The 20,521-nt window shown below is 50.2% G+C and overlaps 3 protein-coding genes across 6 annotated transcripts; 1 reads left to right on the forward strand and 2 right to left on the reverse strand.

The window, feature by feature from the left end:
- Positions 1–88: 88 nt before the first annotated feature.
- On the reverse strand, positions 89–7,336 carry DNAJC14 (DnaJ heat shock protein family (Hsp40) member C14). Its single transcript, XM_033116857.1, has 7 exons — positions 6,413–7,336; positions 4,514–5,979; positions 2,407–2,513; positions 2,077–2,196; positions 1,574–1,734; positions 1,389–1,491; positions 89–1,158 (listed from the first exon to the last, which is right to left on the reverse strand). The coding sequence occupies exons 2-7, from the start codon at positions 5,921–5,923 to the stop codon at positions 948–950; spliced, it is 2,112 nt and encodes a 703-aa protein (XP_032972748.1). The 5' UTR covers positions 5,924–5,979; positions 6,413–7,336; the 3' UTR covers positions 89–947.
- A 427-nt stretch (positions 7,337–7,763) lies between these two features.
- On the forward strand, positions 7,764–12,285 carry LOC117028386 (transmembrane protein 198). Of its 2 annotated transcripts, none has more exons than XM_033116858.1 (5): positions 7,764–7,987; positions 9,031–9,290; positions 9,871–10,452; positions 10,895–11,055; positions 11,176–12,285. In XM_033116858.1, exons 2-5 carry the CDS (start codon positions 9,116–9,118, stop codon positions 11,311–11,313), a joined length of 1,056 nt encoding a protein of 351 aa, XP_032972749.1. In that variant the 5' UTR covers positions 7,764–7,987; positions 9,031–9,115; the 3' UTR covers positions 11,314–12,285. The 2 variants fall into 2 exon arrangements, with proteins under 2 accessions (XP_032972749.1, XP_032972750.1); XM_033116859.1 differs by having other exon boundaries at positions 7,765–7,987; positions 10,898–11,055.
- A 220-nt stretch (positions 12,286–12,505) lies between these two features.
- MMP19 (matrix metallopeptidase 19) lies at positions 12,506–17,958 on the reverse strand. 3 transcript variants are annotated; one of them, XM_033116226.1, is made up of 9 exons: positions 17,716–17,946; positions 17,349–17,434; positions 16,352–16,482; positions 15,912–16,127; positions 15,182–15,427; positions 14,633–14,758; positions 13,876–14,040; positions 13,616–13,743; positions 12,506–13,441 (listed from the first exon to the last, which is right to left on the reverse strand). In XM_033116226.1, the coding sequence occupies exons 1-9, from the start codon at positions 17,803–17,805 to the stop codon at positions 12,995–12,997; spliced, it is 1,635 nt and encodes a 544-aa protein (XP_032972117.1). In that variant the 5' UTR covers positions 17,806–17,946; the 3' UTR covers positions 12,506–12,994. The 3 variants fall into 3 exon arrangements, with proteins under 3 accessions (XP_032972117.1, XP_032972118.1, XP_032972119.1); XM_033116228.1 differs by having other exon boundaries at positions 12,507–13,441; positions 17,911–17,958; XM_033116227.1 differs by lacking the exon at positions 15,912–16,127 and having other exon boundaries at positions 17,716–17,945.
- Positions 17,959–20,521: the final 2,563 nt, after the last annotated feature.

Consider the following 20,521-nt stretch of genomic DNA (forward strand, 5'->3'; position numbering starts at 1 on the left):
GTAGGGAGATATCCTCATAAGAATGGGGAAAAAAGATGGTATAGTGACTTACTCTAAGATATTTTTTATCCCCTCTCCCTCAGTCCATTAGGAGGTGCCCTTCACTCTCAGCTAACACTTAGTACAGAAAGATTCTCAAATGAGAAAAAGAACTCCAGCTATATGGGCAAAGAAGAGAGGGAAGATACAGGTTGCCAGTTATATATTTATAGAAAGATAATCCCCTGGCTTTAAATAAATATGTACATACAAATATGAACAAACTTAAAAAAATACAAACCCTTGGATCATAAGGGGGCTGCCAGGAGCCCCTTATCCTTCCCCCTCACTCAAGGGCAAAGGGCATGAGTCTGCTTTTTAAAAATTATTAGTTTTGGCCATCCCTGCAGCAACAAGCATGAAGTTGGGCAATTACCCACAAGGTGAAAGTCAGAGGAAAATTTCAGAGTTCCCACTCTCTGAACTCTGTATCGCCTATAATTAGGGCTACATGCTTTCTTTTTCTGTCTTTTAACTAGTATATTGGGGTAAAGGAGGGGGCTCCCTCCTGAAATGGGTCAAGAAATAAGAGACTCATTGTTTAAAAAGAGAGGGAAAAGTGTCATCTGCTGTAGAAGCAAAAGACAACAAAGGCATACAGACCCCAAGGAAATACTCAGTTCCCACACTATTATGGGAGCTATTGTCCAGCCCAGGTCCATGCCCTGGGTTCTTTGCTCTAGCCACCCCCTATTTCTTTGGTATTGTCAGAAGACAAGATTCAGTTCCTGGGTGCTGGTGGAGGAGGGAGAGTGGTTCCGGGGCTTCCTACAAGTACTGAGTGAACAATTTGAGCTTAAAATTTTCCTTTTTAAATATTTAAAAATAAACAAATCAAACTCCATCCTGTGCTGTACACAGCCCTTTTGACTCCCTGACATTGATTTGAGGAGAGAAGAGAAGGGGTGTCAACGTTGGAAGGGCCTCCTCACTTTCTTCCGCCTCTTCGGTTTGGCTTCTCCCTTGGGTACTGTGCTGTTAGGCTTGGAGGCTGCGGTGCCCCCAGGGCCAGGCTGAGGAGCTGCAAAGAAGTTCCCATTAGACATCTGTCCTGGGGGTACTTGAAAGATCCGGCTCAAGAAATCCTGAAGGTCAGCAGGAGGGGCATCTGGGGTGGCTCTGGGTGGAAAACAAAAGAATAATGAGGCAAAAGAAATTAAGAGTCAAATGGTTGCCTGTATTACCTAGTTATACCTAAGTTAAAGATATACTGTGTCAGTTAAAGGTATACAGAAGTCAGTCAGCAAACTTCTTAAAGGGTGAGACATCAGCATGTCCGAAACAGCACATCATCTGAAACCATATTCAGAACTGGAATAGTGGATAGATTATTGGAAAATATCACCCACCTCTGTCGCCCACTGGTGCCTGGGATCCGAGAACCAAATGAGATGTGATAGGGGACTCTGTGGGTATCTGGGGAGATTCCCACACGCTGGCATCCAGCCCACTCTGCAAGCATGAGAAATAATTAGCCAATACATAACAGTTTTGAGCATACATGAGTCTGGAATTCTAGAGGACAGAAGTGTACCTGTGATGTCATACACCTTTCCATCCATCAGCGCAAAGTAGGTGATTTTCAGGCCCAACATGCTAGACTCTGCCCAAAAGTCTCCTTCTTCAGCGGGATGCAGCCTATTACACTCAGCACAGTATCTGGCACTCTTAGGTTCCCGGTCCATTTCAAACCTCCTACAACCCAACAAAAGGACAACTCCTTAATAATTTGTCAAGCCCATGGCACTGCTGTAGTCCCATCATTACAAATGTGGCTGAAGCAACTAAAATAATCATTCAGTTCTTATATATGCCTACATACACCCTGACCTCAACCTTCTATCTGAAAGCTAAAAATAACTTTTTTCCTTATGCTAATTCAAATTCCCAATCTCTTGACCATATAGCAGAATTGGAAACCGAAGGCCCTTTTCTCTCACCATTTGAATTCCACAACTACCAGCAATACTCACAGTGAAGGTCTTTGGTTACCCGATCCCTAAGCTGTAGCTGTCCCACTCCTGTCCTATTTCCTACCTATGCTTTCCCTGGCATCGGCTGCACATCATGGTATTCATTGCCTCTTTGAGGTCATCCTGCAGCTTGGACAGAAACTCATTCACCGACCGGCTCAGTTCATTCTCTGCCATTCGTTTCCTAAGAGAAGAAAGGCTTTGTAAATCAGAGGGTATTGAGCAAGGGACAAATGGAGACAGATGTATTGGCCTTTTGAGGCCACTAGTAGCTATAAAGACAAGCAACCTCAGTTCTCTTCATCTCAGAAAGCCTCCAGCCACAAGTCCAAGGACCTCTGCTATTGGAGATTATTCACTGACCCCACCTGACAAATTCCCATTTCCAACTTACATCTCATATTCCTTCCGCCTTTCAGGGTTGCTGACAATGTCCCAAGCGGCCCGCAAAACCTTGAAGGCTTCCTCAGCCCTGGGATGATGATTTTTGTCAGGATGAACCTACCAAGACAAAGATTTCACTACAAATCCATTCCAACCCTATCCCTATCTTGGGTCAAAATAACCTGATTATCAAAGGGTTCTCTTTCACAGCCCTTTTGGAGATTGAATATAGCTTAACGATTAATTTGCTCTGGCTCTGCAGACAGATCTCAGTTGAAGTACCAGTTCTGTCACTATTAGGTACACGACCTAGGGTACTTGATCAAGGTTTGTCAGGAGTACTAAATGAGAATACATATGAAGTTTTCAGCACAGCATCTGGTACCACAGTGATCCACCATCCCAGTGTACCTCAGATTGTCCCAGTTTTAGCACTGCAGTTCATGTGTCAGGATACCCCTCAATCCCAGGCACACAGAGATGGTTGGTCACCCTATCTGGCACATGCATACTAAACCCTCACATTTATTGTCAGTCATAAAGTAAGAGTTCCAAAGATACTACAGCCTCAAATTCATTCTTTTCTCACTAGAAAATTCTCATATCTACTCAAAACTTTCTACAATAGTGTGCCTTTCTGATCCAGAAATTAAATAGCGTATCATGATCCTCACAGGCTTTTTATCCATTTTTCAGCCTTTTCTCCAAGACAAATAGCTCCCTGGTGGTCTAGTGGCTAGGACTCAGCACTTTCCAAGACAAGTAATACTCTCTCTTCCTACAGCTTCCTGACTGTTCCCATCCTCATTCCCCCAAAATACAGGGATAAAGCTAGTCTGATGCCAAATAAGCAGAATGATGTTAAATCTCCCATATTCCCAAGCTTATAGAATAGCCTTTTAGTCATGGTCTCTCGGGGGCCTAAAAAGGACAATGAGAGGTTCTATAAAAGAAGCCCACAGTCTGACCCAGAACAAGAGAGAATTTTGAACTTCAGGGTATGGGACAGGTGTGTTGAGCATCAGGGAACTTCGTATCATTTCTATTCTAAGTTGAAAATGAGAATTTTTGTAAGAATGATATTCCCCAAGAGAGGATGTCTGCTAAAAGACATGAAGGTGAGAAAAGAGCTCTATCAGTAACAATTTTGAGTGTAAGCAGTTGTTCCCCACTCTAAGAATATCCCAGGCTATCTACTAAGGGACATGCATTTCCCACCAAAGTAATTTAGTCCTCTGGTAAAGTTATAGGCCTGGTACTTCATTGTGCCTTGAATGGTTAATGGGAACCATGGTTGCCCATTCCTCTTTGGTGTCATACAACCATTGAGGTAATTTGTACACTGACAGTTTACCAGTCCAGTTCCATATATTCAGTCAAACAGGCCTCCGATGCAATTTACACACATTACGTACATTCATAATATAGTTTTACATGTACAGAAATAGTAACAATCATCTAAAAATAGCAACCTAATATCAACTAATAGCAATTTGATTGCATGCTTGTATTAAATCATTTCCCTCAAGCACGTGGTGTTACAAGTCCTACCTGTAACTCCCTTTTTATCAATAAAAGCAACCATATTTTCATATATGACTTACATATACACTTGTCTCCCTGTGATTTATGTTCCATTCTCCCCTTTCCCACTCTAGGTTTCTGGTCTTGAAATAGCTTGTTTTCTTTCACCTTGTCCTGGAATAATTACTCACATGCACTACCTGAACCCTCCCACACTAGGTCCACTCTTGCCTTTCTGGAACAGATAGTTGGATTTCCCCGTGTTCAAACAACCCTCATTTGTTCAGGGAGAGCAACTGACAGGTTTTCTGACTAGGCCTCTTCTCCACCCTAGTCAGAGGGACTTCATCAGGATATTTTGGGGTAAGTCCAACACTGCCTGGTATATCAGGTTCATTTCTTTTCATTAAGAAAAAGAATCTCATGACAACTTAAAATGAAGGGAAAGTCTTTTATCATTTCCTAAGAATTAAAGTTCTCTTCAGCTTCAAGCTGACTTTCTTCTCTGCCTTCTCTTTATTCTACTCTCCCAAAAATTAAAATATAAAATATGGGAACAAAAGAGGGACAGGACAGAGGGCAAGGATACTCACCATCACTGCCAGCTGCCTATACGCCTTCTTCAGTTCAACATCTGATGCTGTGGCTTCAACCCCCAACACATGGAAAGGGTTTAGCTCATCTTCAGGAACCCCAGCCATAGTCAAGAGTCGAGCCACTTCTTCTTCAGGCTGGCAGTAGCGACCACTAGCTACAGGTGCATTACCCTGCCTGTTAGTCCTCTGTTTGACCCAAGGCAACTCCAGCCAACCCCACTGGACCATTCTTACCAGCTGCTGCCATGGCCTACTATCTCTCAGCAGAATCAGGCAACGCTGCAAGGTGGGAGAATCCAGCCAAGAAAAGAGCCAGGTAGCTTTACCCCTCCAGCCTAACCGGTTGCCCAGTCCCACCAGAAACCGCCAGCCCAACTGCAGACAGCCCAACAAGAGGGCCAGAGCCAAGAGCAGCAAAGCTCCCAGTAGCCTAAGAAAACGCGTGAACAGCCCTGCCCCATAGCAAAATCGCTCGCTCAGAAATTGGAACACCACCTGGGCCCAGCCCCCCAGCCGCCCTGCCCAGATTCCCACCCAGACTCGAAAAACGTCCAGGTCACTGCCTTTCAGCTGCCTGCATGCATAGATGAGATGGCCACAAGTTTCCACGTACTCTCCCACCAATACCAGCAGTTCAATCAGCCACCAGAAGCCTGCCTGTCCAAGCTGACACAGTTCTTCGGCTCCCCATAATCCTAGGCCTTTGCGCTTATCTGCTTGACTTCGTTTCCGGCCCAGCCGATGTCGACCAGGGGACCTGGGATCTCTGCGTCCACCCTCCCGAGTTTCCTCCTTGGCTGGAATGCGGTGCCGCTGTCTCCGGGGTGGAGGTTTCTTTCCACTGGGCACACGTGAAAAATCACTGGGGAATTTGGGTTCCTCATCATCATATTCCTCTTCCAACTCCTCATCTTCCCCCAAAGCTGGAGAGGTACAATGGTGGCAAAAGTTGCTAGAAGAGCTATCACCTCCCTCAGAGTAAGGCCCTTCAGGGATTCCAGGGGTTCCCTGGCAGTTGCAAGCAGATGGAATGGAAAGAAAAGAAGGGTTCCCATCCTCCTGGTACCCAGCCTCCTTCTCTCTTAAGAGTTCTTGGTCCACTCCTGACTCTTCTTCTGAAGATGCCTCACTCTGATCAGGGTCCTCTCCAACTCTAGGGGGTCCTGGACCCCTTGGGGGACCATGGCTTGGATCCGACCAGTGGGCTGGGTTTGGGGGCTGTGTGTACTTAGGACTAGAGTGATCTGTGAGGCAACGGGTTCCATTAGGAGCAGGCCCCGCTGAGTCCCTGAGTCCTGAGAATGAAAGTATTTCAGGGTCCACAGAGGGTCCTAAAGTCCTGAGGGAGGAACCACCACTGTGGTGGGCTCCACACAACCCTCTTTCTCCGGGGTGCTTCTGGGCCATGACCCCGGATCTTCCTGAGGATTTTAGGTCACAGCCATCATGGTAAGTTCAGATGCCTGTAACAAAGATATCAAGGTGGGGATGATCAAGGATGGGACCGAGAAAAGGGTTAAATAATCTTAAATTAGGGATATATTTACTGCATCCACCCTTGTTTTCCCAAGTTCTTTGGGGGCATTCATTATCCCTAGCAATAAGCCAATACTACACTAACCACAACATTGCTCCCTACCCCCTCCTCCAAATCCCCTTAGGTTTTCTTCTTCCCCAGAAAGATACAACCCTGAATCAGGAAAAGAGGGAGGTACGGCAAAGGGTGTGGTCCTGGGGTCACTCTTGGAAATACGGAGAAACGACAGGAAAGGGGGGCCACACGCTGCCATAAAAGGGTGGGGACCGTGCGGCCCTCAAGGAAAACGTGGGGCAGAGGTTGGGGTTGCCCCTGAGACAGACACCCAGGGCTGGATAGAAGGGGTGAAGGTGACGTACCGAACAGCGGCGGTAACTCCTCCCCCTTGAGCAGCTGGGCCCAGGGCCAGGGGGAGCTACGAGAGCAGCTCCCCCGGCTCCGCCTCCCGCTCACGCTCTGCTTCCGCCTTCCGTCCCCGCTGCGGCCGCCGACCTGCGCCCACTTCCACTTCCGGGGTCACCAGGGAAGAGACAGGAAGGAAAAAAAAGCGGTTGGCGGAGGCGCGAGCCAGTGTAGCGAGCGCTGAGTCAAATCAAAGGAGGCGGTCCTGGAGACCACTGGCCCCGCCCCTTAAAGGGCCCTCTGCTGCCGCCCACTGTTTGCTGGAGTGGGATTCTTGCACCGCTGGAAGTGAAGCAAACGGGAACTGCACCAGTGCCTGCGGACTGGGGACAGATTCTCAGGGTTCCTCTGGCTGGATTCTTGGGCTTTGCCGAGACTGGGAGGACAGCCACCGAGCCACAGTCTGTTTTCCTTGCAGACAAAACCCGGGAGCGTAGAAGGGCCTCCTCCCTGATCCCTTTCCTGCTGGCTGTAGCAAGAACAGAGGCCCTTTTGTATCATGCGGAGGTGGAGCGAGGGGAGCACGCCCCGGGCTAGCCTCCACCCTGGCCCCCCTAACGCAGACCCTTCTTTCCCGGCAATCCTCGGCCTCCCCAGCTCCTGACCCAGCTGGCGAACTGCCCCGTAGAACTAACTAACTACAGCTCCCACGGCCCGGATCCGCCCCTCTGGACTCAGTTCCCAGGCCCGGTCACCTAGCCGGGCCCGGGATTTGGGAGCGTAGCTCCACTAGGTTCAGGACCTGAGCAGTGTGCCGAAAAAACACACACACTGCACTCATCTGCATGCTGCTTTACATCTCATTTGCATACCGAGCTGTTCGGTCGACGTCGACACGCGCCCCCGCCCCCACGCAGCCCCTGCTCGGGTCCCCCTCTCTGTCGGTCCCTTCCTCTGCACACGCCTCTCTCGTTAGTCCCCCTTCCAGATTCCGTCTTGTTCCGCAAGTTTGTCCACCCATGAACCCCTCGCCGGCGCCCCCAGAGCAGTAAGAGCCCCTTCCCCGAATCCCCAGTTCCGACCATCAGGTTCTCCAGAAGACAATACTCCAATTCTCTGGGAAGTGGAAGAAACCAAGCCGGACCTAGGGGGGCGTTGGAACCCCAGTTGGAGCTTTGCGAGCTCCCTCCCAGTCGTCGAGTCATCGCCTAAGTATTCAGAGGCTTTCTCCAAACCTCTTGCTGTGCCCCCAGAACCCTTCCCTCCGATGGTTAGAGGGTCTCTGGTCCCAGCTTAGAGCAGTAGGCGAACTGGGTCCCCCACACACAGGGGAAAGAGTTGGAGGGGCCCGCCCCGTGATGTCACCCCCCACACACACACCCTGTCCCCTTCCTCCACCCCCCAAGCTGGTTGCATTTAGCTCACGGGGCTTGGGCTACGACTTGCAAGAGTTTAGGGGCAACGTACAGAGTGGCCCTGGGGGTACCCACGCTGGACAGCCACCCCGACTCCTAGGACCTCCGGGCAGGGATGCAGCTGGGGGTCTAGGGAAGCACTTCTACCCCCTTCCTCTCCTCAGCCCTGGCAGGGTGGTGAGTAGTTAACACCCCCTCCCCAACCTTCCCTTGTTTAGGGTCCCCAGACTTCCAAGAGGATTGAGGAGAGGAGCCCCAGGGATTCTCCAAGCCAACCTTCCAGCCTGTTAGGATCTCGATGTCCAAAAGAAGACAGCTGAAAGAAAGTGCTTGCATCCGCCCTACCCCACTCCCACAGTGTCCTCAATGCCAGCCCCTCTTTGGTGTTCTCCTCCTTTCAGGAACTGAATTCAAATCCCACTGGCAGCCCTGACACCCCTGGGAAAAGGGCGGGGTAGAAAAAGTCCTACCAGTGTCCTGAGGGGAGGAGCAAGAGGCTACCAGGATGTGAGATGTCTGTGGGCAAGGTGCCTGCTTATTATGAGGGGTCAATGGAGTAGGTCTGTGGCTGGATGCCCCTTCCCCCAATAACTCCATCCCCGCGTGAAGCTGAGGCTTCAAAACTCTTGACAAATGTGGGTGACTGTGCCTACTTGATTCCTTGTCTTAAACTCTTTTGGTATCTTCTTTCCCCCTTTCCTTCCCTGGGGATGGAGCAGCTGTCGGGAGACCCCACCATGACTTGTTCTCCTCATTCTCTTTCTCCTCCTTCGCCCCCCCTCCCCCGCCCCCCCCCCGCTATTAACCCCACCCTTCCGGGTCCATTGGGGTAGTATTGGGTCCCAGCTGCAGATAGAGCAAGCTTTCTTTTCAGCTGAAACAGGCTGCTGGGCCCTTAAACCCCAGTCCCACTAGTGCCCTGGACCCTTCCCTCCACAGACCTAGGATTTCCTACTCCTCCCTTCCCACCCTGGAAAGCTAGGGGACAAAGTCTCCTTACCTTTTAAGATTTTCATTTAAGTTTTACTTAGTGTCCTTGTTTCAGAGGGCAAAGAGACAGCTGACTCCCCTTCACCCAATCTCATAGATTTCTTCAGTTACCCCAGCAAGGCCATGCTCACTCCTGAAATTGGCCTTTCTTCAAAAAAAAAAAAAAAATAGCGGTACAGAGTCCTCAAGATTCATGGGCACCTAAGTTCCTGCCCCCTACCCCCTTGCAGGTTTCCCAACCCCCTCAAGACATTCGTGGATGGATGAGAGGAGCTGACACTGACCTTCCCCTCTGTGACCACCTTCTCATCGGCCATGGAGGAAGCCTTGCTGCCCCTGGCCATGACCTCTGACCCCAGGCCCTTTAATCAACAACTCCCAGAGCCTCCAGACCCAAGATGTGTCTTGGAACCCCAGGACAATCCTGAATTGGCACCTGCCCTGGTGTGTGCTCTTTGCTGCTGCTTTGGAATCATCTACTGCTGCTTCGGTGAGGGCAGGGCCACGGTGTTGGGGGGCAGCTGCCCAAGACTGTCACCCTCAAGTATGATGTTCACTTTTTCCTTTGCTCTTGGGCCACTTCTACTCCTCTATCAGGGGATGCCTACCTTCAGTATGGCCCACACTGCTCCTGCCAGTTCGTCTTGTCCATCCACGCCTCTGCCCTCCAGCTCTGACCCCTGGCACTTTCACTTGCCTTCCCCTTCCATCCTACCTCAAAATTCTATTCCCAAATTATCATCTGTGCCTAAGGCTTCTTCACCCTTGCCCAATAACCTAAAGCAGCATACGCTGATTTCTTCCCATCTTCCATCCCTGGAAGGACTAGACCTTCTTTCTATACTTACTTCCCTTAATGCATCCATCTTACCTCCGGATTTTCCTCCCTATCCCCTCACGTTCCTGAGAAGTCTGCCCTCCGTGAGATGATCACTTTCTGCTCCTGCCTGAAGGTCCCTGGGTGTGCTGCTCCTCTGCTTAGCCATTCCTCTCCCTTCTAATTCATCAGCGCCATCCCTATAGACCCACCCCCTCTTCTGTCTCTCAGTGCCTCCTGCCTCCCTTCCCAGGCTACCGCTGCTTCAAGGCAGTGATGTTTCTCTCGGGCCTACTATCAGGAGCTCTGGTGATCTTCCTGCTATGCCACAAGGAGCGAGTGCTAGAAACACAGCTGAGCCTGGAGGTGAGCGCGGGCATTGCGCTAGGCATCGGACTCCTCTGCGGCCTGGTCACCATGCTGGTTCGCAGTGTTGGGCTCTTCCTGACTGGTCTCCTGTTAGGCCTAACCCTGGGCGCTGGGGCCCTGCTGAGCACCGAACCCATCTACCAACCTCCTTCAGCCTGGGTGCCGGCCGGGGGACTGGTGGGGCTGGCACTGCTGGGAGCTCTGCTTACGCTTCAGTGGCCACGTCCATTCACAGTTCTGGGTACAGCCCTGCTGGGTGCGGCGGTGCTGGTGGCCTGTGCTGACTACTTCCTGGAAGGGCTGGCACTGGGCAGTCGGTTGGGCCAACGTTTGCAGGCACTTCCAGCCTTGCCTCCTCTCTGCTGGTATAGCTGGGTCTTGCTGGGGACCTGGCCAGCCCTGGGGGCCCTTGGGGCTCTGGCCCAATGGAAGCTCATGGATGAGGAACATGGAGGCCACGCCAATGGTGAGTTAGTGCCATGGTACAGAAGCAGCTAGCCTGTGCCTTGTCGTGTCCCTGGTTTCCAGACTTGAGGAGGGGAAGGGAGAAAATACACTTGAGGAAAGAAGCCAGAGGTGTCTAAGGTGACTGGGGGACAGTATTGAAAGGAAGTTAGAGTTGGAGGAGCCAAAGGTCTGGGTAAGAATGAGAAGAGAAATTGTCAGGAGGAGCAGAGAAGAGTTATTGGGAACTGTTATGGAAGAAGAGAAAGATCTCAGGGAACGCCAGGAAGAGAGACTAGGAAGATTCCAAAGAGGGGTTTTTTTAAGAAGAACTGGGGGGAAGATGAGGTTTGATAGAGCCAAAACAGGGAAATCAAATGGGTTTTTCTAGAGTGTGAGTGTGTTTAGGGGTGGGATTTGAGCTCTAAAGAGGCCTCCCTGAGTCTGTGTTGCCTCCTCCCAAGTAGTGGTCTTGAGCCACCAGCGAAGGCATCTCCAACTCCTGCGGATCCGTCAGCAAGAGGCCAAGTGGCATCGGACCTCTCCTGGGGTGGGGCTCTGCGAGGGCAGCTACCGGCGACAGCTTTCCCCCAACGCCCGGAACCCTGCTGATGGTCTGGCTCCAGTGAGTGGCCGAGGGGAACACTCTGGGGAGGTGGGGCAGAGGGCACATGGGGGTGGTCGGAATGGGAGGGGAACTCTGACTCAGGCCCTTCCTTGCCCCCCCTGCCCTGTGTCCCTCCAGAGTTATCTCCAGAGCCTTCGAGAGCACCAACTGGGATCAGGCAGCCAAGCCACAGCCCCCCACACCGTCCTGGACCTGGATTCTGACTGTGGTTCCACTGTACCCCTCACCACACCTTTTGGTTCCACCCAGACCTGAGCCTAAACCTCCACAGATGCCCCCACCCCTAGCAACACAAGGTCTGAGAACACAAGGTGGGCAGGGCCTGAGCCCACGGGACCAGCACACAAACTTCCCCACCTCTTGGACTTGGGGATAGAATCTGTGTTCCAACCTAGACTGGCCCTGTAGGGATAGGTTTCAGGGACAGATAGAGAGGAATCTTGTGGGGAGGGGAGAGAAATGTAAGTATGAGTAGCTACTAGCTACCTCTGCCTAATAATAGAGGTGACTCGGTCCCTAAAGTAACTAATTCCCTAATTCCCTCCAAACCAAGGGGGCCCTTACCCAAATAGCCTTTTATATTCCCATCTCAGTTTGCCTCACAATGGTAAAATACGGCGTCTTGTTTTTATAGGAGCTATAGAAAAATCAGGAAGCCTCCTAAATCACTTGATAGCTTTTTGATGGAGAGAAGGGCACAGAGGTGCTCCAGGATTCCCCCAATCCCCAGGTTCCTTATTAGGGGGTAGTTGGGTTCCTGATTAGCCTTACCTCCCTGACCCCATAGACTCAAGCTCCCTTTTCCTACCTCAGTTGGGGGTACTATCCTCCATGGTGCTTCCCTTTCCCTCCTTGATGTGGGGAAGACCATGGCGCAGTGCCTGGCTCAGCCCCCACCTCCCCCAGATGTTGGCTTCTTGCTCCAAGGAGAGCATTGGCCCACCTGCCAGAGACTTGCCTGTTGCCCAAAAGAGCCTGGTCTTTCGGGCTGAGTGGGATCAAGTGCCTTCTCTGACTCTCATTGTAGGTGATGCTAATCTCCTCCTCAACCAGAACTTTTTCCCCACCACTAACCCCTTCTAACTCTCCCCACTCTGATTCTCCTGCCCAAAGTCGGTTCCCTGGTTTCCCAGACAGCATGAAGGAAGATATACCCCTCCCCTGGGCAGCAAGGCTATGATGGGTGGGAGGAAGAACATGGGAGCATGTGAATAAAATGGCATTGAACACTGAATCAGGGAGTCTGGCCTCTGTTGTTGCTGCTCTTTTCTTTTACACCCCAAAACAAAGAATTAGCCATACTGACAAGTCCTCTGTCCACTAAAGACCTGATAAGGGTTCCCTTAACAGATTGGGCTGCTGTAGGAACTATACACACATAGCCAGAGCAAGAGCTGTTCGGTCTTCCCTCATGAATGTGGAGTTAACCCTTTAGTAAGCACAAGTGTTCCAGACGCTGTGCTGGGAAGTTCATGTACAGTATTTCATTTAATGCAACAACCCTACAGGAGTGGTATTAACCTTATTTTGTAGATGGGGACTCCGACACTCAACAAGGTTAATTAACTTGCTCAGGTCGTAAACAAGCAAATGTGATTCTCAAGGATTCCAAAGCGCTTGGTTTTACAGGCCATGCTGTGTTCTTGTACTTTATTTGGGAAGAACAGGACCCAGGCATTCAGCTTCCCAGCTGCTGCCACCTGTCAGCTAAAGGCCTGATTGAGATCTCTCTGTCCTCCAGAGACTAGATAACAGTTGGAAGAGCTACCTAGGACAGGAAAGACATGGATAGGGGCTGACCCAGAGTTAGGGAGTCACTGCCCAGGAAGGAAAGAGCACAAGGGAGTGGTGACTAGAGATGGGACATTTAGAGGCCTAGGGTCTATAGTCCATGCCTCTGCTGTAGTACCTGCAGTCTAGTGAGCCGACATTTGGTTCAGGTCTTAGGCCTCTTGGAGGGTGACATTAGCAAGGAATGAAAGTCTGAGGGGGCCATGTCTAAGATTGTGTCTCTGGGTGACTGGTCAATGTTTAAGGTGCTATTTAAGGCTGAGGAGGTGGTATCCAAGGTTGTTCCTGTGGGTGAATAGTCAGTGCCTGTAGCTGAGGGAGCGGTGTCCCCACCTGATGGGGTGGTATCTGGGGTCTGAGGATTACAGTGCATCCAGTTGTGGGCTGTATCTCTGGGATAGCCTTTCTCTACTAGAAGCTGCCGATTGAGACGCCAGTACTGTTTGCCCTTGAAGAAGTAGACGCTGCCATCCTGCCAACTCATAGCAGCTGAGGGCTGCTCTGGCACTCCTGTAAATAACTTCTTGATTGGTTTGGGGTAGTGGCTGAAGTCAGTTCGGGCCAGCTCATCCCACTGCCAGTACCCGGAGCCCTAGGTGTGGAATAGATAGGGAGAAGAGGATGAGGAGAGAGTTTAGGGACCCCAGAGACCTATCCTCAGCCCACTGCAGCTGCAAATCTCCCTTCAAGAGCAAGTCTTGGCTTTTTGGTGTGAGGTAGCCTGCCCCTCCTAAGAAGGGATTTGCCCTTGCTATGAACTTCATACCTTAAAGAGGAACACCTTTTGGTTGACAGGCCAATAGAGAGCTGCATCCAGGTTGGGTTCTACCCTCTTCAGCTTTTTGGGGAAGCCAGGAGACATCTTGAAATTAATGTAGCGCCACACCTTATCTCCTGAGAACATGTAAAGAAAGAACAGATTCCTCCATTCCACCCTTGCAGAAACTTCTCATCTCTCCTTCACTTTTATAGCTTCTTTGATGGTAGGTCCTCCTCGGGTTAGACACTGTACACTAGTCCCCTTACCCTTAAAGAAGTGAATCCATTGTGTTCGAGGAGAGTAGACGGCAGCATCCAGGTTTCCTGGAAGCCCCTCCCAAAGAGCAGACACTTGGAACAAGGGACCCAGCCCTGAATCTGTCACAGTCCACACATAGCTCCCCTTGAAGGCATAGGTCTTCCCGCGGGGTCCTGAGAGCAAAGGTATGTCAACAAGTTCAAAAGACAAGGGTCAAATAAAGACTTGTAGATATCTCAGGCAGGCTGATAATTTGCCCTCCTTTCACAGGCTGATTCCTCAAAAATTCGGTCAAGAAAATTAAGGGTGCAGAGAAGGAGGACCAGTGTTCAGCCTCTCCTTTGTTGTTCAGGTTAATTCAGCACTGGTACACTCAACAAAACAAAAGCCCTGCAGATAGCTGCTTCCCCTTTGAGGACCTCCCTTTCTACTCCAAGTGGCTTCCAAGTTGTCCATCCAAGCAATATCCCTCTCTAATAGACATTCCAGTTAATATAGTTTTCTCCATCTTGCTGTATTTTCAGATGTGTTTTAGTGGCCCTTATAGGGTAGCAACGAAGGTCAATGCCTGCCTGGCCCATCTTCAATTTGGCTCTGAACCCCCCCTCCCCATGCCACGTGCCTCCTTCCATAATACTAACTCCTGCTTAGTGTCTAGCCTCCACTACTCATGCTGAGGTCCCATGTCATTCCCATTTGTCCAAGTCTCAAGGTTAACAGGCTGCTCCCACTGCTTGCCTACAGCCTGGAGGGGAAGGGCCTCACCCAGCATTATGGCATCCAGTTCAACACTGCAGGGATCGGGCATGGGACTGGGTTCTCTGGGCACTTGGGGTATAGAGGGGAGTTCCGTCTCCTCTTCTTCATCATTTATTTCTGGGATCTTCTTGCCTGCAAGAAAAGAGAGAACTCACAGCAGCTGATCTCTCCACTCATCTGTAAGTTTGGCTCAGAGGTCCCATAGAGAGGGGAAAAGGGAATCCTATAGAGTTTTCCTTGGTGGGAGGCACGATCATATTGCTATCAGCAGGAGACATGTTTTAGTCTTGAGAGGCACCAGAAATGGGGAGGGAGGTTTGCTGGAATCTTCATTCTTATCCCCAAGAATGGGTGTGAAGGGAGAGATGCCCTGAAGGAAAATTAGACATGGAAATGTCAGAAAAACAGCTCCTGAATGTAGAAGCCGGAATAACTAGGCAGGAGGAAGAGAAAATAGCCAAGCCATTTCCCTCCACAGAGGTTAGACCTGCCTCTTTCAGCCTGAAGAGATGCTGGTCAGACTGACCCTCATGATCACTAGGGGAAAGGACTGACCATAGAGAGCCTGGATCCCTGCCACATCATCCGGGTGCAGCTTGAAGTGGGGCCGGTAGCCAGTGTAGACAGGGGCCATGAGGGCCTGGGTATATCGGGAGTGCCCCAGCCCCAGGGCGTGGCCCAGTTCATGGGCTGCAATGATGCGCAGGTTTACCCCCTGGTAGGTTCCCTCAGTCCAAAGCTCATCTTCATCAAAGTGCACGCTGCCCAGCTCTGGAATGTCGGCATGTGCCAGGACTCTCCCTGGACAAAAAAGCAAAGGTAGACAGACAGGAAGGAGGTCAGAGTCTCCTAGTCTGGAGCTCTCCTGCCTGTTATAAATTCCAATTACTCCTTTCCCTTAAAATACCCCATCTATATTCACTGTCTCTCTTGGATGACTCTCTTTTTCCTTTCAGATTCCCCTGTCATCACCCAGTTCTCCCAGGGATGCCCATTACTCTGTCACTTTACCTCCCAAACACTCTCTCTGCTCTGGCCCAGTCCTCTCTGGAGTATGCACTGAGCAGGGGAACTTAAGCCAAGGAAGAAGGTATAACCTTCAAAGAGGAAGATTGGTAAATTCCCAGGGAGGTGACCAACTGCTCCCCAAGGGAATGTTAGAAGATGGTTGAGAGTGTAGGGTGGAGTTGGGCATAGGGAACATTAAGGTTACAGAGACCCTGGCTCAAGGGGACAGAGATAATCTCAGAGGTCTGTTTGGTAGGAGCCAAGAGCTGGTGCCTACCACGCCCATCAAAGGTATTGGAGCAGTACGGGCTTTGGCGACCATGGAAGGAAAGGCGAATGTCAGCCCAGCCAGCCTGCACCTCCCGGAAGGTCAGGGGGGCCACTTTGCTCCAGTACTGGAAGGCCTGAAGCAGGGCTGCCCGGGCTGTGTGAGGTGGAAGGGTGGAGGGCAGGTTCGAGATGCGGAAGGTCAGGTGCTTCTTTCTCCAGCGGCCTGGTTATTGGACCAGAAAATAGGTTAGAAATATAGATCCTTCTGCCAACTCCAGAGAGCTCCCCTGAGTTTGTGCATTCACCCAGCAAAGCTATGTAACAACCCCTGCAGCCAAGGGATGATCAGGTAATCACCAGGTGATCATTCAGCAACGTGCTAATACAGACTGTCCCGATTCCATGCCACCCATGCCTATCCCTTCCTCTCCCTGGCTCAGTCCTTACCCAGGAGTCGGTATTTAAGGGTCTTCTGGTTGAAGGGATCCTCCAGGCCACAACGGGGCTGCCTCATGCGGGCCCTTGTGGCATCATCCAGTTGACCTGAGACTGGCAACTCAGATGCTTCCTGAAAAGCTCTGAAAAGAAAGAGAAGGACAGTTTCAGCAAGGCAGGGGAATCTGGAATGACGGGGAACTAGGGATGGCTCTTTGGCTCCCTGCTGCCCAAGGCTTTAGCTGAGAAGGCACAGAATCTCTGAAGCTGATGGAGTTACTTCAGCACCCAGTCCTCATAATTTGGACTTTCTCTTCTGTTCTGCAGAAATGGCAATATTCCAACTTCACCTCCCCATCTTCAGTCTTATTCGAGTAAGTTTCCCTCAGGTGTAGCCTTCTTCCCCCACTGTAATCTAACCTTCTGCTCTGGGAAGTATCCTGCCCCCTGCTTTGGAGACTCTCCTACCCGAGGGCCTGTCCTCCCTCAGCCTTCTGCCCTCCTGCCTGGGCCTCCACCCAGCCCAGCGTGCTCTGAAGCAACTTCATCCCTCAGGCAGTGCAGGCACTGTGGCTTTTCAAGGGACTGTGAATGTATGTGAGAGCAAAAAGAAAAATGATCCATATTATAAAAAGAAAACTTCAAAATAGAAATAAATAAATGATGAATTAAATGTCTGCAAAGTGCAACATCATGTCAACAACTCAACCTCAACTCAACTCACAGTTTTACTTATAAATTATACTTCATGACTCAATATTAGTATTTGAATACGATAGCCTGCAAAGGAGTGCTTAAAGCCTTGGAAGATCCCATCACTGTGCTCCTCCTCTTTGAAGCCCCATCCCACCCCGTGCCCACCACCCTAACAGTGAGAGCTGCCAATTCCCCAGATCGAAACATGGATTTGAGTCAGGCAGAGGTGGGCCTGGGGAGAGGAAAGGATGAGAAGAGGGAAAGAAGACCTTGCGATCTCGACCCTGAAGGCGTGTGCCTTATGACCTCTCACCTCAGAGCCTCTGTGATATCTTCTGGCCTGAAGTCATCAGGTCCTTCCAGAGGCTTCTGTAGGTACCCATATTGCAAAAGGTAATCCTATAGTGGGGGTAGGGGTTAAAGCTTCTAAGTCACTTAATAGGAACGTGAGAACGGGAAGGGACAGACACAGAAGGACTAAAGGAAAGGCACCTGAGCGAATGGGCTCAGGTAGATCAAGGGGAAGGAGTGGGAGACAGGCAGTGGGAGATCACGGAGTAGAGGAAGGAAGGGAAAGGCAGACAGGTTGCAGGTCAGGAGGAAGGCTTGGATGGGACTATGGAGCAGCACCCCACCCCACCCCACCCCCGGCCTGGGTCCCTCTTACCCAGGAGACTCACCACTGCTGCCTCCTTCTCTGCAGGCCCCAGGGCCCGGCCTGAGACTGTCATGGGAAGTAGGAAGCCCAGCCACAGCGGCTGCCAGTTCATGGTCCCACCAGGCAGGAGTTCCAGAAGCTGTCTGTGGCCTCTGCCCTGAGATTTCTGGGAGCCTGGAGGAGTAGGGCTAGATGGGATGGATGGGGGGGCTCTTACCTCCAGTTCTTTTCTCTCTCTAGTCTCTGGTCCTCTTTATAAAACTTCAGGGGAGGGAAATTGGGGGGAGTGGCAGTGGGAGATGACTCAACCCAGAGATATGTTGTAATTCACCATTAACCCCTGCCCTGCCAGAGTGGAGAAGTCAAGAAGAGCCCCCAACCCATGCCCCAGAATCCTCTGCTGGAGATAGGAAGACATATCATACTGTCCTAGGGGTGGGCATCCTAGAAGGGTGAGAAGCAGAATCTTGGCACACTAGAGATAAGGACCATGGCCATCCCCTCTAGCTGGACATTCCTGTACCTCAGGGATGCTGGGGCAACAAACTCATCTTCAATCTTTATGTCTCCCTGTCTACTCTGGAATAAGAAAAAAATTATGAAACCTGACATAGGAAGCAGCTTAGATGTTTGGGTTTCAGGTGAAGGAATAAAGGATGAGATCTTCGTTTTTTTGCACCCAAGATCAAGTTGGGAATTTAAATGCTCTTGAAACCTACTTGTGTCTGCTTTAATAAAAAGTCATGATTTCAAGTGTTAAATAGCCTGGCATATGGGTCAGGGTTAACAAGGGCACAAAGAAGTAAAAGGCTGAAGCCTGCCTGCAGGAAGCTTACAGATAGGGTGAGGCCAACCCAAGGACCTGAAACAAAGGAAACCAGGATGCCAGGCAGGAGATACCCATCCTACAGGTCATGGGACTGTGGGGCAGTTCGCTGAGAAGGCAAACTGAGCTGGGCTTTGGAGGCTGGCTAGGAGCTGGATGAGGTAAAAGAGAGCTGAGGGGCAGGGACAGCACAGATCTTGAGTAAAAGTGCAGAGTTGAGAAAAGCCAGCTGTGCTCAGTAACTGCGGAGGGTCTGGGCTGCCTCGTTCACCCCTGAGTCCCCAGCGCCTACCCCAGGCTAACTCAATGCTTACCAAACCTTTGTCAAATACATGACCAGGGTAGGAAAGCCGATGGGAACCAGAGTGTAGAGGGGCTTGAATGCTGTTTAAGGAAAAGGAGAAAAACTTAAATTTTAAAAGCCTACTTTGTGTTAGGTGATGTATATATTATCTCATTTAATTTTCACAACCCTCCTATGAGGGAAGAAATATTCTGGTCATTTTTTATAAGAGGAAATGGAGACCCAGAGAGGGAAACTTGACTAAGAACATGGAGCTCCTGATTGGTCTGGCCTATATTCAAATCCTCCAGCTGACTCCATAACCCAAGCTCTTTACATGCACACTGATTCTCAGCACTTTGTTCTTTAGCTGGTTAGGAGCCACAAAAGGTTCCACTACCATTCATGCACCATGCAACATTTGCATACCGCTCAAATCACAGGGAAGTAGTGGTACAAATGGCGGAAAGGGTTACTGAACTCATGTTCTCAGTAGGACTCCAATTTTGAGCCCTTCTCCAAACCCCAGGCTGAAAGGCTGATAGGCTCCGGGGGAGCCTTTCACAGCTCAGGAGTGAGGTGGGGGATATTCCTGACTCATATTGTTGCCCTTAATCATGCTGGTCCCCATGACCCACCCCGCACTCAACTGGGTAACAATCAGGTGACTAAGTCCCAAATGGCCAGTGACTGGCAAGGAAGGACAGAGAGCCTCTGACTGATGAGTGACAGAGGCTCTGACTGAGGTCACCACAAGGCTGATGTCCCCAGGAAATGATGGAGTTGGGGAACCAGCTCATGCTCAGCCCCCTGCAGGGCTTTTTCTCCACCCTGTTCCTTTTTCCTTCTTTCCATACCCCATCCCTTAATCCAGAGGTGTAAAAACTGCGGCCTGCAGGCCAACTGCGGCCCACAATCCATTGTTAATTGGCCCGCAGCAAATTCCAAAAATATATTTAGTTTATTTAAATAAGCCAGGTGAGGCAATACGTACTTCACCTCGAGTGAGTGGCCCGGCTGTTTGTGTATTTTACCGCATATGGCCCTTGGTGAAAACCGTGGAAAAAAGTTTGGACACCCCTGCCTTAATCCCTCTTCCTTTTTTTTTTTTTTTTAATTTATTGGGGTGACAATTGTTAGTAAAATTACATAGATTTCAGGTGTACAATTCTGTATCACTTAATCCCTCTTCTTTTGAGAAGAGGACATGGGCCAATTGAAAATTATATATTTTATGATTAAAGTTTTCTTTTTTTTTTTTTTTGAATAAAAGTTATTCATTACTCCTTGTAGTAAATTTGGAAAATACCAAAATAAACAAAGAAGAGAATGAAAACCACCAGTAAATTCTACCCAGCAGAGACCCACTAGTAATATTTTGATGCGTTTACTTGCAACTGTCTGTGGCTCTGAGTTCAGCTCCAGCTCTGCCTGGCCAGCCTCAGCCCCTGGAGACCAGCTGGGATGGAAGCAGCAGCAACGGGAAGCAGTAAGGATGACAGGGGAGGGGCAGGAGCTGAGGATAGTGCTGGGAGAGGAGGATATGTGGAAAAGGAGTAAAGTAAAGTGAATGTGATAGCAGATTACTCCCTCCCCTTAGGCACCTCATGAAAGAAATAAAAGGGGGGACAGTGGGAATGCTTAAGAGTGTGTGTTATTGAGAGAGATGGTGGGTATCATGAAAGGTGACAGAGCGGGCACCCTGGGCAATGGGACCAC

This window comes from Rhinolophus ferrumequinum, chromosome 10 (genome assembly GCF_004115265.2).
Source record: "Rhinolophus ferrumequinum isolate MPI-CBG mRhiFer1 chromosome 10, mRhiFer1_v1.p, whole genome shotgun sequence".
In the NCBI taxonomy this organism is placed as follows: domain Eukaryota; kingdom Metazoa; phylum Chordata; class Mammalia; order Chiroptera; family Rhinolophidae; genus Rhinolophus; species Rhinolophus ferrumequinum.